We start from the raw sequence: 14,619 nt of genomic DNA, 5'->3' as shown, positions 1-14,619 counted from the left end.
CGACTAGTCGACTGAGATATTTCAGTCGTTGACAAGTTGCCCAACTTACCAGAAAAGTCGAGCCCCCCAAGTCGAGCTCCCAGGACTAACTGGACGACTAGTCGATGACTTAAAAACAGGAGCTAGGTCTTTTTAGTTAGAGAAGCTTAGTGATGCTAAAATATGAGGTAACTAAAGCTTAGTGTATTTATCACCTGCTAGTTCATTTTTGAACAAAAATACGATAAATAAAAAGGAACGGAGAGAGCACATGCGGGCACAGCCACATGCCCATACTGGGAATACCCCACCCCTTCTCTCTCTCTTCTTTTTTTTCTCTGTAGCAATTGCTTATCTTGCTAACTGAACAATTGGCGATACCATGTATTGAATTGATATCGTATGCTGCAATGATAACTGTCACACTAAAAAAATCATGGCTAAGCAGTTACATAGAAGTTTTGCACTCTATGGATAACCATAGGATTTTCTAATACTACATGAGAACACCAATTAATTCCTTAGTGATCTTGGAGGCGTGGTGTCTTTGGAAGCATCAGAATGATTGTGTTTTCAATGGGATGAGTCCAAATCTTTCTGCTGCCTTAGCCATGGTTGGGCATGATATTATGCTTTGGAAGCTGGCTGGTGCCAATGGTCTGTCGCTGCCAGATGTTGCTACCTAAGTGATATTGTGCTTCTGATATGATTGTGTGTTTGGGGCTGTTATGTTTGTCTTTGTTTCTCTCCTCCTGTTATCCCCTGTAATTCTTGTGTGGCCTCTTGGCTATAACTTTTATGTTTTTGCTTCTTCTATTAATATAAAAATACGCAATTCTCTTGCGTATTCGAGAAAAAAAGAACACCAATTGAATGCTTTAGCTGCCATGACGCGAATTCTCCGGGCATTTTGCATGCTAAAACCAAACTTTACATTCAGAACATGTGACGTGAACAGATAGTAATAACCTTACCAGAGATAGAGAGCATTGTTTTCATGCGACATCTAATTTACTTGTCATCTCATGGCCCAGAGTTATTCTTACGGTCAAAACTCATTGCCCTTCTCAAATAAATTACTAGCAGATAATTCAAGATGCCAATTGCATCCAATGTATTAGGCACAAAAAAATATGACCAATATACAAGACAAACAGTTCATGATAAAGGAAACAAAACTTCAAACTATCACTCCTCTCAATAACGAAAGATCGTCCACCACGGAAACAGAATTCGCAATGCTATCTGACCTTCTTCAAGAACTGCACCTTCTCAAACTCTGGGCTCGCGTAGCTCTTCTCCACCTCCCACGCATGATGAGACATCATGTTGAACGACGATTTCACCCCCTTCTCGTCGGAGACCTCCCTAGGAAAAGGGACCCGAACAGCCAAAACGCCTTCCGCAGAATGAGCGTGGAGATCGAAACCTAGCCTGTCAACCCATATCATCTTCACGTCTGCCACCTATCACCACAGGACAACATGAATTCCTGAGAAGCAAATCTGAAGTACAGACACCTGCTCTGTTTGGAAGAAGGGCTGCTCTAGGCATTTTTTTTTGGAACTTCGAACGAATTTAACCAAATGTCAAGGATTTGGATCCTGATCGTCTCTATCCAAAACCTGCCCTAAAAATAAAACTCTCACAAGAGAGCATCAGGGATTATTTTGAGTTGTTCATAATAGCGTAAGATTCTACAGAACATGAAACAAACACTTCCATTCCTTGACATCTATTCTAAGGAAGGGGGAAAACTACACCAAATTGTCTATTGTCAACCCACTATTGGAATATTTTACTCAAAAAGAGATGTAATTTGATTATACTCCATGTTATACTTGACTATATATATGTAAACCACCTCCCTAATTGGGTGTGAGGTGTTCCCTAATTCTACATGGTATTAAACGCTACGTTCCCCTCTCGGCCTCTGCCTAGATCTTTCCCCATGCCACTAAACCCGCGTCCACCCCATCGCGCACTGGCCGCTTGCTCGCAACCTCCTCTTGTGCGCGCTCCTCTGCCCGGCTAAAAGCTCCATATATGGTCTTGATAACTGAGACAAGTAATGTACTAATATCTACTCTGAGTGTTGCGAATAAGATATGTTTAAGTCCAATATCCAAAGGTTGAGCAAGATGGAGAACTATGAGGAGGATGGTGATGACCCCAAAGACGAACAAATGCTCAACATGGAAAGAGAAAGGAGAAGAAAAATGCAATGGTTCAAGAACAAGACAAAGATATAAGCTAACGATTTTGTTTTATCGATCAAGACGCAATAGAGTTCGTAATCAGATTTAAGATAAGTAGTCGTACTGTAAAGAGAGGGACTCAAGGTTCAAGAAGCTTACTTAAGTGCCACTAGATGAAATAAGCTTATGCATATGCATTAGAACTGGTGAAGTGGTGAAGTTCCACCTTAGACAGAACTGACTAAAGGCTAACTCAAACAATAATGTTTGAGACACATGCAAAGACTAACAAGAACGTCCTTCATTGTTTTACCATAAGATATAAGACATCTATGAAGATTAGAAGCAGAGAACTTTCACAATAGGTGTCTTGCAAGAAATAAAGCAGTAGGGAAATTAATGAGATCAGTACCTGTAAATCTGATTCGACATATATGTTGTATATCCTACGGACGTCTTCAGCATTTTTGTTGTTAAATTCCTCCACGATGTTTTCAGCAAAATTGCGTAGAGGATCAGGTTCTGCACTGGTGTAGTCTGATGGAACTACCCACATGCCATCCTGAATGGACAGAATAAATCAGCTGGCAGCAGAACTGCATAGTTTAGTGAATCATTAGTGCCAAACAATCCTAAGTGTACAAGGATAGACGGCAAAGTTTGGAACCATTTTATTGAAGCGCATTGGAGAGAAAATAATAAGCGCCAGACACTTTCACTTGCATAATCACCAAGGGTAAAGAGAACATTTGAGTAATCCATACTACTTATAAAGCTTCGATTTGCAAATTAGGAAGATCATGACCATCCATTTTTGCCGCTTGTTCTACAAATATAACATACCTATGCTTCTAATTCTAATCCCTATTTTAATGTTTTAGTATAGTAGTGCCAAAGTAATATGGGCTTACCATTAGTAATCCAGACATAATTACCAGATAGTTATATGTTGACTGAAAATATTTTTCAGAAATTGTTGTAAACAATAAATGGTGACAAATTGGGGCCGAAAAGCCCATTGGGTGCTAGGTGGGCTTAGGGCCTTCTGGTGGCTAACCAGGCAGCAACAATTGAACTCAGTCCACACTCCACAGATAACTCTGTGCAATTTCTACCTTCTCACTATGTCTACGACTGTTGGGAAATGAGAGTACATATAACAGTTGGAAATAAAAAAAATAGTTTTTTTGTTCAGGAAAAAATGGAAACCATGTGATTTCATAGTCAAATGATGAACAATCTACTCTAGGAGAAGTACTAGAAGAAGAGCTCTGAATTTCACTTACTTATTGATAGAAAAAGAAACTAACAAACTAAAAAGACTACAAAACTGAATAAAGTTACATGTCCTGCCTCATTGAAATCTTCCATGTGCAAGATCCGGTCAACAGATATTAAATACAAAAGATCTTGATCAATCTCTTCCCCAAATTTCTTTTGCCACCTAGTAGAAAGCTTCTGCACAATTTAACAAGGCACAACACAAAGCATTGGTCCAACCATGAGAGCTTTGGTTAAAAAAACAAAAACAAAACTACAGTCAAGCATGGAAAGCAATGGTGGCTCAGAGCCTCAGAATGAGACAGAGAAAAAAATATTATGAAATGGTGGAAAAGTGTAATTATTTACATTATTGTATACAAGAATATGCCCAGGGTGGACACACTGCCATTATAGCCACTGGCTAATTCCCTACAGAATTCATGTCTTTAGCAAAATGCAACACGTCAATAATTTTTTTACCTTCAACACAGATTCATCACTAGGCTTAGTTAAGGCACCAAGCATAGTGCACTGTGGTGTCCTAGCCCCACTCTGTCGAAACTGCAGACATCAAAAGGTGAAAAAGAATGGTAAGCATATAAATAAAAGAACCACACTGCTACCAGTGAAGACACTTATTTCATACAAAAACAATAAGCATGAGAATTCAAATATGTTTCACAAAGTCAAACAATAAATAATGAGTAAAATACATTTATGGTCCTTAAACTTGTCTCCCTGTGTCACCCCGGTCCACAAACTTTTAAAGTGTGTTAGCCCGATCCTTAATCGTTGTTCGGGTCTCAGTTTGATCCCAATGAACTGTGGTTTCACCATAGAGCCTAAGACTGACATATGGACCCCATATGTCAACTTCTACGAAGCGCTCCCCTTCGCCTTCCTCAGGCCGAAGCTAGCCTTGGCCATGTCAAAGCTAAGTCTGGTCGAGTGTAGAAGCTGATCCGGGACTCGCCTGCCTGCACACTCTCGCGTGGAGCAACGACGGCGGCAGCGGGACCCGACCCGCACCCGTGCTTGCCTGCAGTGGTGGCAGTGCAGCCTGCGCGCTCGCCTCCAGGCAGATGCGGGGCTCGCACCCACACACCTGCTCATGGCGGCAGCCCGCGGCGGCAGCACGGCCTTACCGCTCGCCCTCGAGGCCTCGGCGGCTCGGCGCAGTGCCCCCGTGTTTGTCCATGGCGACATCGGCAGCTCAGCCTATAGGTGTACATTTGGGGCGGGCCGGATGGGCCGGTCTGAAGCACGGAAAAAAAAGCACAGCTCAGGCACGGCACGACCTGAAATATTTTAGTGTCGGGCCGGCACGACCCGATATACCGGGTCGGGTTTGGGCCGAGATCGCGGCCTATGGGCAGGCACGAGCACAGCCCGTTTAAGGCAGGCACGAAATGACTCATATAGAGGCACGAAATGGCTCATATAGAGGCACGAAAAGACCCATATATTTATTAAAATCACACTTCATTCCACACTTTCATGTACTTGATAAAAACACAAAGCTAAAGATAATGCTAGTTAGATGTTTTTTGTAGCTTTGAATTAGAGTATGTGATGTAATTTTACTTTTGTTATGAACATAAGATAATGAACCGAACTTACGAACTTTGTATAGAGCTGATTATACTCTTTTTTCTTCTAACAAAATGATTTGTAAACGAGGTAGTCATTGCATAGCTTTGGTAACTTAATACAAATATTAAGTTTTCTTTTGGTAAAATTTATTTGTCTTATCTTTTATTTGTTTTATTAAATTTGTTTTGAATTTAGGGTTCTGATGTGAATTCCGGGCCCTGATGTGAATTTCAGGCCCTAATGTGGACTTCGGGCAAAAAAATGAATTTCGGGCTTTTATAATTTCGGGCCGCCCGAAATGAGCCCGACACGTTTAAGCAATTACGTGACGGGTCGTGTGCTAGGCCTGTAAGCCAGCCCGGCACAACCCGAAATTCAAACGGGTCAGGCCGGGCCGGCTCGAAATTCAAACAATACGGGCTTGAGCCGGGCCGGGCCAGGCGGCCCGAATGTACACCTATAGCTCAGCCAGCACGCCCGCTTGTGCACGACCGCGGTGCGGCGGTGGCTGCGTGTCTTCGAAGTCACGGGCAGGAGGAAGGCGAAGGGGGCGCTTTGTCACACTGACATATGGTACATATGTCAGTCTTAGGCTCTACGGTGAAACCACGGTCCATTTGGATCTAACTTAGACCCAAACAACGATTAAGGATACAAACTTTAAAAGTTTGTGGATCGACAGGTAGGCAAGTTTAAGGACCGGAAATGTATTATACTCGTAAATAATAATTCCATGCTTTTCCTAACACCCTTACTATGTAATTTCCCAGAACATAAAAAATTACAAAAACAGTCAAGAACTTAAATCGAATTCCCAATCCCACATCACATAGTTAGGCAAGCTTCTATCGATGTGGATTGCATACCGAAATGCAAGCTATTTCATCCAATTCTAGAATCCGTGAGCAATTCACATCGTCAGCACAATACGGAACGCCAGATCAGAAGATGAAAAGGAAAACTGAATCTTTCCCGGGCTTGACACTGCCTTAGCACAGGATTGTATCCCCCTAAAAACGCAACCTTTAGCATACCGAAATGCAAGCTATTTCATCCAATTCTAGAATCCGTGAGCAATTCACATCGTCAGCACAATACGGAACGCCAGATCAGAAGATGAAAAGGAAAACTGAATCTTTCCCGGGCTTGACACTGCCTTAGCACAGGATTGTATCCCCCTAAAAACGCAACCTTTATGAGGAGCCGGTCAGCGTCCCCTCACCTCGACGTGGAAGCTGGCCGGCGCATCGGGCGCGGCGACCCGAGCGGCAGACAGGCAGAGCGCGGGTGCACCGGCAGAATCCGCGACGAAGTGCGCGCCGACGCCGAGAGGCCAGCCGTCTGGGCCCACCATGGAGAGAGTCCCGGACGCGGCAAGCTCCACGACAGTCCGCGCTACCTCCGCCGCCGACGGTCGCACCCGCGCCGCGGACACTGGTGACGCTGCGGCCGCTGACGCCGCGGCTACCACCACCCGAACCCCGTGTCTCGCTGTCGCAGAGGAAATGGAGCGCAGGGAAGCCGGCTTCTTTGTGAAGAGGATGGCTGGGGAGAGTAGCCGCGATGAGAGGAGGGAAGGCGAAGACGACGACATGGCCAAAATAAAATTGGAGGTTCAGATTTGGTGGGGGATTTTGAGGGATGAGATTGAGTGGATGGACGTCCAAAAATCTCTATCTCTACTACAACACTAATAGGTTACCAGTATATTGCGACGGCTCACAACAATACACATATAAATTATCCACCAAAAAGATCTCAAGATTTTTTATTGATTGTCTCCCCTCTTCATATAATATTTTTTATGAACGCACGGGTACCATAGGCAGCAAATCAGAGACTCTCATCTCTCGCCTTCCCCACTTCCAAGGTTTCGTAGAGTAGGAGGGGAAAGGAAGAGACGAGCATACATGTCCGTTGCTGGAGAAGGACACGACGAAGACCTGAGCATCTGGAGGCGACATAGGTAGTATACCGCTAGATATATAGGGAGAAAGCACGCAAGCGGAGAAAGAAGCCCAGCCGGAGCAGCTCCAAACCGAGAGGCACCCGCACCAGACGTCAGTCCGAGAAGGACGAGAGAATGCGAGTGTCTTCCCAGCCCTGGACCCCCGAAGCGACACAACACCACCACCAACTCCGTAGCATATGTCGACTGCTGCCACGCTACGGGCCTTGGTTGTCCAATATCTCAGACCTTTACTCATCATCGCCAAGATAACCTAAGCGTGGCAGGCGCCACCATGTCCTCCTCGACGGCACACACAGAGAAAGGCCAGGAGCATGACCGACTCGCCCTGTACTCGCTTCGACGAGCATCGGTCGGCTCGCGGCTGCGACCGTGGGCGGGGGTAGCAAGTTGGGGAGGAAGAACAGGGCGAAGACTGGGAAGACGAATGGGACGTCCGACGACGGCGAAAACGATGGTGCGTGCATGATGTGAAACGTTGTCGTGGACGTGCAATAGCCACTGCGCGAGTCGGTGTCGAACGAATACGGGGAGGAGGCGCCTGCTCCTACTCACTCTATCGAGAATAGGGCGACGCGAAGGTGGAGGCATGAGGGGAGATAGAAAAAAAGTAGAATGGCGAACGAGGTGGTGGCAACTGAGGCGAGGACCATCGTTATCGTGCGGAGGTATAGATGGCCAATTGGGTCGTGTATGGTGAGCCGGCCCTAGGCACGACCCATTTAATAGTGCCTGAACCAACCCGGCACGAGCGCCCTGCGGTGCTTGGGTCGTAGCTGAGAGTACCTAGAGGGGGTGAATAGGTGATCCTGTAAAATCAAACACTAAATAGCCACAAACTTGATTATATAAAAGTTAGTGCAAGTTAATCAAGTTGTTATTAAGCGATCTCTTGCGACTAAAACAATCACAGAAGAGCAACACAAGAGACACGCGATTTTTATCTCGTGGTTCGGCCAAGTAACACTTGCCTACTTCCACGTTGTGGCGTCCCAATGGACGAGGGTTGCACTCAACCCCTTTCAAGTGATCTGATGATCGACTTGAATACCACGGTCTGTTCCTTTTGAGGTCTTTTCCCGTTTGCGAGGAATCTCCACAAGTTGGAGCCTCTCGCCCTTACAAAGTTTTGATCACAAGAAGCACAAGAGTAAGGGAGGAAAAGCAACGCACACAAGACTCGAATCCGCACACACACGCACACTTAGCCAAGACTTGAGCTCGAAACACAACACATGGAGTCCTCAACTTGAACGGAGCTCAAATCGCTAACACAACGAATCAAATGCGTGGAGGCGGAGTCTGGGAGTCTTAGGCTGTTTCGTGAATGCTTGGGTGGTCTGCTCCATGCGCCTAGGGGTCTCTTTTATAGCCCCAAGACAGCTAGGAGCCGTTGGAGATCAACATGGGAGATTGTTCTTGCCTTCTGTCGAGTGGTGCATCGGACAGTCCGGTGCACCACCGGACAGCAACTGTAGCAGTCCGGTGCACGATCTCCTTCCATATCGGGCGCGGCCGACCGTTGGGCGTCGGGATCGCTTGGCGCACCGGACACAGTCCGGTGCACACCTGACAGTCCGGTGTGCCCAACCGACTGTTGGAGCGGGCCACGCGTCGCCCGCTGATTGCGCTGGCGACCGTTGGCTCGGGCGGCTCTGACTCACCGGACAGTCCGGTGATTTTTAGCCACGGCGCTTTCTTTGTTTCCCGAGAGCGACAAGTTCGTCACCGATGTGCTTGGGCGCTGGCTAGGGGTGAAAACGGTCGGTAAACGCTTAAACCGTTTTCGTTCCCATATTTTTTCTCGGAAACAAAATCGGAAACGGTAACTCCGGAAACGGAAACGATATCGGTATTTCGAAAACAACGAAAACGAAAGTTCGGCTCTAAAAATACACCAATAACGGTCGAAATTTAAAATAAAATTGGTAAATACACCAATATGAAAATACGACAATTATCACAAGTTGACTATATGACAAGTTCACATAAACAAATTTCATAAGATGACAAGTTCACAATTTGTATAGTTGTTTTCTTTACGGTACGATAGATAATTTTTGTGTGACTAATTCAGAACTAATTCTATGTCATGCCATAGGTGCATAGATAAAGGTCTTGCCTTTTTACTACATCGAAGAACTATTTACACTATCATCAACACTATATTCCTATTTTTAGCTATCGGTGGATGATACTTGTCGGACTCAGCAGCCGGAGTACTGTCAACTCTGTTCGACGTGCGTGGCATTATTGGTGGCATCCTCGCCGGCCGCATCTCCGACCACCTGGATGCCCACACACTAACAGCCGCGAGCTTCACCTTCTCAGCGATACCGGCACTCTTCTTCTACAAAATCTACAGGAACGTCTCGCTGGCGTGGAGCATCGCCCTCATGTTCAGCATCGGGAGGCTGGTGAACGGTCCCTACGTGCAGATCACGACAGTTGCGTTCACTGTGCTGCGACACTGGCGTTCCAGGCTTTCCAGCTGCAGCCGCCGGCCGCCGGACATGAACCCTAGCCACCATGCTGTACTACTGTGCCTGCGCGGGGCATCAAAAGATCAGGGCCGTTCCTGACTTTTTAGGGGTCCGGTGCGAAATCCGAAATGGAGGCCACATCCACACACAATATATATAATATTCAACGTATACAAATTATAATGCACTATTTTCAAGTTTATAAGATGACAAATATAAAATATAGCAAAAACACATACTTGTTATCCGATGTCATTAAAAATATCTTCTAACATTTTGTGATACAAATCATCGCTTATACCATTAAGATCAATCTCATCCAACAACTTCTTTTAGATACATATAATCACCAAACCATTTAACCTATCTTAAGTCATTGTTGACCTTAAATAGTTCAAAAAATATTTCAAGTTTAAAAATCTTCTCTCCGTCGATGCAACCATCATGTGTATAGTAAATAATACTCTCTCTGTATCAAAATAGAATTTATTTTGCTTCTCTAGTTGATTCCTCATCATCTAGTTGAATATAGACATAAAAATCAAGAGTTAAAACAAATACTATTTTAGAACGAAGTAAATATTAGATAAGTAATTGAGTCATTAGTTTAACAATCTAAACGAAACTGATCGATAGTGCATCGCTCTTGCGTATTTATGTCTAGGGTAGATATGCTTAGCGGAAAAAAAGTGATAACATCCACTGGTCAGAGGGCCCCTCTGTTTTTGGGGGCCCGGTGCGGCCGCACCCGCCGCATCCCCTCAGGGCCGGCCGTGCAAAAGATTGGGCCCAAGGAGCCTCGAAAGCTGTCACTCGGCCAGTAAGCCTCACAGGCTCAAGGAATGAAGGGCATCGGCGTACCGCCCATGGACCATGGGCTCCCTGATAAGTCACGGCTGGGCTACTGTATGTAGGGCTAGACAAAAAACTCGTGGCTCGTTAACTCGCTCGACTCGACTCATTAATGACTCGACTCGACTCAGTTCGTTTAAAATGAGTCACGAGCTGATCTAACAATTTAACTCGGTTCTTAACGAGCCAAACTCGAGCTGGCTCGTGAGTTACTCGCGAGCCAAACGAGTTGTACATCACTGCTAATATGCAATGGCCCAGCCCAGTCCCATATGGAGCAGCCGAGCAGCCCAGCCACACGGCCCGCACAAGACACGCAATGACGCAAACGCAACACACTCACTAAGTCAGCCTCTCGGTGGCTTGGCCGCTTGGGCTGGGCCGTTCCGCGTTGGGCGATTGCGCAGGTCAGCAGGTGCGCGTGCACCGTGCCGTGCGCTTGGCTTCTGGCTTCTCCCTCCCTCACCCTCTCGGTCTCTCGCCCTCTCTCCCCAAAACCTAAACCCTAGAGCCGCCGACCGCCATGGTCCGTGGAGCAGAGCAGGCTGCAGCGCCGCCGCGCCGGTGTGCGGCGTGTGCCCTCCGCCGTCTGCCCGTCTGCCCATCTGTTCAGCAGTCCAGGCCTTCGCCGTCTGTTCAGCAGTCTGTTCTTCGCCGTCTGCTCGTCTTCCCCGACGGCGCCCTCGCCCTGTTCGGCTGTCCGGCGCCCACTTGCCCATCGCCGGTCAGCGGCTCGTTATGTCTGGTTGTTGGCTTTATGGCTTATGGCAACTTTGATAACGAGCTGGCTCACGAGTTAATCGAGTCAGACCGAGTTACCAAACGAGCCGAGCCGAGCAGCTTCTCCAGCTCGTTATCATAACGAGTCGAGTCGAGCTAACTCGTTATCATAACGAGCCAACTCGAATCGAACCGAGCCGAGTCGAGCCAGCTCGATATTCAGCCCTAACTGTATGTGGGCTTGGGATTTGAATGTGTGTAAGTTATTTTTGGAAATTCCGAGACTTGAATCCGGTAAATTTCGATTAAAATCGGTAACCGATGGAAACGGTCGGTAAAACATCGTACCGATTCCGATACCGATTCTGAACGAAAATTCCGACGAGCGATACCGTTTCCGAAAAATACCGATACCGATGAATCCGATTGGAAAAAATCGAAAACAGTTTCCGAAATTCCGAAAAATTCCGAAACCGTTTTCATCCCTAGCGCTGGCGCTGACATCTCACCGGACAGTCCGGTGACCGGACAGTCCGGTGAATTTTAGCCACGTCGCCCCGCCGATTCCCGAGAGTGGCCTGTTCACCGCCGAGCCAGCCTGGGGCACCGGACACTGTCCGGTGCACCACCGAACAGTCCGGTGTGATAGGCTGGAGCTGGTTTTTGGCTTACTTAGCCATTCCTTTTTCAGTTCTTTTCCTCTTTTCTTGGCTATGTCTCAAGCACTTAGATTAACATGTTAGTACCCAAAAACAATTTACTAAGTCCTAAGACATACCTTATTCCTTGATTTGCACCTTGACACATATAAACTTAGAACCATGTGTTGGACATCTAACCACCAAAACAATTCTAGAAATGTCCCAAGGGCATATTTCCCTTTCAGTAGACTTGGCCCGTAGTGCTGGCCCGGCCCGGTACTATTATTTTTTATTTTACGAAAAATCGTATATATATGTACAATTTATATTCAATATTATAAAATCTGTACATGTTGTTCTACTGGTTAGGTAGCTTTACCTAGTGTCTCTTCCATCAGGGTGTGGGTTCAAATCCCACCTCCTGCACTGTTTTTCATATTTAACGCTGAGTTGATTTGGAAGAAATGTAGAGACTTTTTTTGTAAAAAAGTGACATAGGACGACCGTTGAAACTGGTGCTTTAAGTATAGTATATAGTAGAGATAAGAGTGTATTGTGGGCGTCCACAGTTACACTGTGCCCCTATCTCCATGATTCGCGTCCTGATAGCCAGCCCGCAATCCGCCGAGCCCTCGCCTCCTCACCCCCTCCATCCACGCGCTCCGTGATTCGCGTGACCGGCGACCGTCACTCATGCTCCTCGTGAAACAGCCCTTGCACTTTCTGGAATCGCCTGGGGAATTTGCACCGCCAAAGTGCCAAACACACTGCTCTGCTCGGCCGCCCGCTTTGTTTCGCCTAATGTTGAGGTCTCCCTGCGGCGGTGGTCACAATTGTGGTCTGCGACCTATACCGCGACGACTGGCATGGGGCGACGGAGTGCGGGGACCTGGAGATCGCCGGCCTCGCGCTCAGCTCCGGCAATGCTCTCTCCAATCTTTTATCAAACCAAAGTACGAGAGTGTGAAGACCTATGCTGTGTGAAGATTTATGCATCACCGGCTTTGCCCTCTGCTCCGATGCAAAACTGTCTCTGATTCCGTTAGGGACCAAGGTACGCCCAGTTGAATGTTGTTGCAATGCATGCTACTGCAACGTTCATTGGCTTGGGCCACTTTACTGCTGCTAAAGGATATTTCCCCCTCCAAAACATTTGCTTCTGTGTACTATAATAGAGATTAGTCATTTGGCCACCATCGTAGCAAGCAGATACGTACGAAAGTAACAGTGGCCTTTGCATGTTGCTGGCTCATGGTTGCATCCACAAAAATATATAGGGCAATTCATAAACAATACTACCTGATGTGCAATTTTTGAGCTAAGGACAAATCTCAAATCTTACGACACAATTAGCATAGGTTCATAAAGCCTCCAGGAATCCAATAAATCAATATTGTTGCCCATTTCATGTTTTACCACAAAAGCACTCTCATCAGGACTGCAAAAATGAAAGAATCAGAGGAAAACCTAGAATCCATCAATCCTTAGTGAGCTAACCAAGAGTTCTAAAACTTTATGATCCATTAACTGGGTCTCCATTAGTTTGTAGTCAAACACATGTCGATAGCATTGTGCCTTCGGAGATCTCAAGCCATTCTTAGTAACATCATATCCTTCTTTGGGAGTTCTCAAGTCCATAACACCAGGTTCTACTTTTGGGGTTTTCAACCCCTTCTTTATAACATCAAATTCTACTTTGAGTTATCACGCCCTTCTTCATCATATCGGATTCTAATTTGGGAGCTTTCAAGCCTTTCTTCATTATACCAAACCTACACATTTAGAGTTCTCAAATCTGTATTCATCACATCATATTCTACCTTTGGAGTTTTCACACCCTTCTTCATAACAACTAATTCTAAGTTTTGAGTTTTGTGGTTCTTCATGCAACCTTTGGACAAACCTCCCCCTTATATGCATGTTGTATATTTAGGCTCAGCATCCCCACTACTATCACCACCTTTCAGAAGTGTCCTTCTAACTCTCCTTAGTCCTTCCTCTCAGGCCAAAAGAAAAATCTATACTACCTATTAAGGCTCTAAGGGGTAGGCTGCCTCTGCTTGGTTCTGCCTTCCGACGATCTCAACCGTCCAATACACTTTAGAGTCTCTAAGCCGTCCGATGCGCAGCCGTCCGATGCGCACGCTCTCACCCCGCACGCATCGCCCCGCCCCCAGATCCCGCATCCCCCACAATCCCGCAGCCGCGCCGCAGCCGCTCCCTCCCGTGCTCCCTTCGCGCCCGCCCATGGATCTCCAACAGCGAGTGCTGCCGCCGCCGCCTCGCCTCGGCAAACCCGGCTCCAGGGCGACAGCTCCCACCGGTGGGACCTCGTGTTCAGCGTCGTGAAGCCGTCTGTGATCCAGCTGCGGGGGCCCACCAAGGTCAGCGTCTTCATCGCCAGCAACGACGGCAGCGCTCGCTCCCTCCGTACCATCCAATGGCCCGCGTTCGTCCCCTGCCCCGGCAACCCAGCTTAACCCTAGCTCGCTCCCTCCGTAGCCGCCTCTTCCTGCTTCGCTCCTCTCGTGTAGCAACCACTCCCTCCACTCCCGAGATCGTGGCCCGACGCCGTGCCGCTCCCGAGACCGCGCCACAAAGCCGCGGAACGTCCTCACCGATGCACCGACGCGCCCCCGAGCCCGCTTCCCGACGCATGCTCAAGGCGTGGTGTGGCAGAGGCTCTGCGTTTGCTGATGGCAATGGGCCTGACTTGCCATTGTCCCCTGCTCATGTGGTAGTAAGTATTTCCAGCTTATCTAAAGATTATAAAAGATCTTACATTTCCAGTTAAAAATTAAAGATGGCTAGAGCTCTTGGAACCCTGAGTTATACCTGCTATTAGTTCATATCTTCTGGTAAGTAGAATCTATTTCACTTCAGTAGAAGTACAGATCGTCTGTTGTTTTCTATCAGCAGTG

At 46.9% G+C, this 14,619-nt stretch overlaps 1 protein-coding gene across 2 annotated transcripts; it reads right to left on the bottom strand.

The window, feature by feature from the left end:
* Positions 1–1,018: 1,018 nt before the first annotated feature.
* LOC100278396 (uncharacterized) lies at positions 1,019–6,696 on the bottom strand. Of its 2 annotated transcripts, none has more exons than XM_008678819.4 (5): positions 6,256–6,696; positions 3,921–4,001; positions 3,522–3,635; positions 2,590–2,739; positions 1,019–1,445 (listed from the first exon to the last, which is right to left on the bottom strand). In XM_008678819.4, the coding sequence occupies exons 1-5, from the start codon at positions 6,625–6,627 to the stop codon at positions 1,221–1,223; spliced, it is 942 nt and encodes a 313-aa protein (XP_008677041.1). In that variant the 5' UTR covers positions 6,628–6,696; the 3' UTR covers positions 1,019–1,220.
* Between the last annotated feature and the right edge of the window lie 7,923 nt (positions 6,697–14,619).

Source organism: Zea mays, chromosome 4, assembly GCF_902167145.1.
Source record: "Zea mays cultivar B73 chromosome 4, Zm-B73-REFERENCE-NAM-5.0, whole genome shotgun sequence".
NCBI lineage: Eukaryota > Viridiplantae > Streptophyta > Magnoliopsida > Poales > Poaceae > Zea > Zea mays.
Note: the sequence above shows the minus strand (reverse complement) of the source record. Positions and strands in the feature narration are given on the sequence as shown.